This window comes from Coffea arabica, chromosome 2c (assembly GCF_036785885.1).
Source record: "Coffea arabica cultivar ET-39 chromosome 2c, Coffea Arabica ET-39 HiFi, whole genome shotgun sequence".
Classification (NCBI taxonomy): Eukaryota; Viridiplantae; Streptophyta; class Magnoliopsida; order Gentianales; family Rubiaceae; genus Coffea; species Coffea arabica.
Genome location: NC_092312.1, coordinates 71,585,271 through 71,587,633, shown reverse-complemented (window position 1 = coordinate 71,587,633; position 2,363 = coordinate 71,585,271). Strand labels below are relative to the sequence as shown.

At 40.6% G+C, this 2,363-nt stretch overlaps 1 protein-coding gene across 1 annotated transcript; it reads right to left on the bottom strand.

Annotated features, from left to right (window-relative positions):
• Positions 1–280: 280 nt before the first annotated feature.
• LOC113724631 (uncharacterized) lies at positions 281–2,104 on the bottom strand. The gene has a single exon (XM_027247513.1). The coding sequence runs from the start codon at positions 2,102–2,104 to the stop codon at positions 281–283; it is 1,824 nt and encodes a 607-aa protein (XP_027103314.1).
• Positions 2,105–2,363: the final 259 nt, after the last annotated feature.

Below are 2,363 nucleotides of genomic sequence, written 5' to 3'. Positions count from 1 at the left end.
CAAAGTTGACAAAGCAATCAGAATCCTCTTCTATGCATTTTCATCATAACATACCCCTGCATCATCATATTTACTAACCTCAAAGAGTTGGTGGACTATACCTTTGGTGCACAACCATTCTCTCCCAATCTCTAAACAAACTTTTTAGCATCTTCAGCAAACCCTCAAACAAGAGCCATTTGTTGCCGTGCTATATGTTGCACGATCATGATTCAATTGTTTAGGAGAAAGACTAGGGAAAACATGCTGTCCATGGTCAAGCCTTCTCTATATTTATGACTTAAACCTTCCTATTTGGAACAAACTTCTGGATTATCTTGAGAAGAGAAGGATCAGTTTCACTCTCTCTTAATGAATTTAATAGAATGGAAAAAGTATAAGAATGCACCGGGAATCCCCTCTTATCCATTTCTTCAAGATACACCAGTGCATCATCATATTTACCTCCCAAAAGAAATCCTCGGACGATAACATTGTACGTGATCCCATTTGCCGAGCAACCATTCTCTTCCATGTTTACAACCAACTCCTTAGCTTCCTTTAGCAAACCTTTTGAGCAGAGCCCTTGTATCATGGTACTATATGTTGAAACATCTGGATCCAGTCCTTTAAGAGACAGGCTCTCGAAAAGATCTCGAGCACTATCTAGCCTCCCAATCTTACACAGTCCATGAAGAATGATGTTGTACATACATACATGTCTGAGATCCGCTCTTTCAACTTCCACTTTGTGCAACAAATCCAGTGCTTCCTCAATGTGTCCACCCTTGCATAATCCATCCAACATCACACAGTACGTGTAGAAGTCAGACATTATGTTAGTCGTTTGCATCTCATCAAACACTTTTCTTGCAACATCAGACCTTCCCACCCTAAACAATCCTTGCAAGATTGTATTGTACGTAGGAGTGTCAGGTGTTAAACCTTTACACTGCATGTCTTTAAGGAGATGTAGCGCATCATCTGCTCTCATCTTCTTGAAATATCCATTCATCAGTATATTATATATGAAGTTATCGGGAACAACTCCGTTGGCAACCATGGTGTTAAAAACTCTCATTGCTTCATCCATTTGGCCCTGCAAACAGTATCCGTCCATCAGAGCAGCATGTGTTACGTTGTTAGGTTTTTCACCTCGCTGAATCATGGTCTGAAATACATCTTCTGCAGCTTCTATCTCTCCATCCTTGCAAAGAGCATCAATCACAGCACTAAAAGTAAAAACATCCAATGAAATGTGAAAATCCTGCATCTCAGTCAGTAACCTAGCAACCTCTTTCCATCGACCTAAATTGCAAAGACCATGGATCAAGCAGTTGTAAGTAACGATATTCGGGGCAATGCCTTTCTCCACCATCTCATGTAAAAGGTCAAAAGCTTTATCTACCATGTTATCCTTGCACAAGCTGTGAATGATGGAGCTGTAAATAACAGCGTTCGGCTTAACTTTTCGTTTTTGCATAACTTCAAGAAACTCAATAGCCATGCTGGTGTTCCCCGCCTTGCAGAGCCCATCGATTATAACTCCATACATTTTCTCATCCGGTTCACACAATTTTCGATAGATGATCTTCTTGAACAATTCTTGTGCTTGGGAAACTCTATCCCATCGAAACAGTCCATTGAGTAAAATGGAAAATGTGGCGACATTAGGGACAACACCACGCTTGAAGAAAGCACCTAATGTACAAAACCCTAAATCCACTCGACCCACGAGGCAGTAACAAGTGACTACTGTGGTAAGGATGTATTCGTTGACCGGAATGCCCAGAGCCCACATATCTCTGAAAAGGGAAATAGCAGAGGAATAATGCTTCAGCTTAATTAAACGGCTTAGCAGTTGATTCAAGGGAATAACATTATTCAGAGGCCTCGTTCGAACCATATCATCGTACAATCTCAGTGCATCTTCCAGATTATTGATGTCATTATTAATCTGATTCCTCAAACCCCAAGATGGGTATTTTTCCTTAACAGCAGCAGCAGAACCTGAACGAAAAGCTAATTCAACAGCAGTAGCAGAGGTACCTGATTCTGATGGAGCTGATGCTTTCTCGTATGGAGAAATAGAAAAAGCAGCGCCCAAACCTCTTCGTTTCAACATCGTCGTCGTCGTGGTCACCTTAAAAATTGCTAATCGCCTATTTTATATGTGTCTTTCTTTTCAGTTTGGGATGCGGAAGGAGTTTGAATCAAGCCCTGTTTGGCTGCTGGGCTTTGATTGCACTACATTCCCTTTTCTGATGCTTTGATAAGGAGACGCTAAAAAGATGCAACTGCTTTCTAGTACTACCATGTTTCATGTTCCTTTTTAGCTATTTTATCTTTTGTGTTAATTCTTGTTTGAAATATTTTGCCTAAGC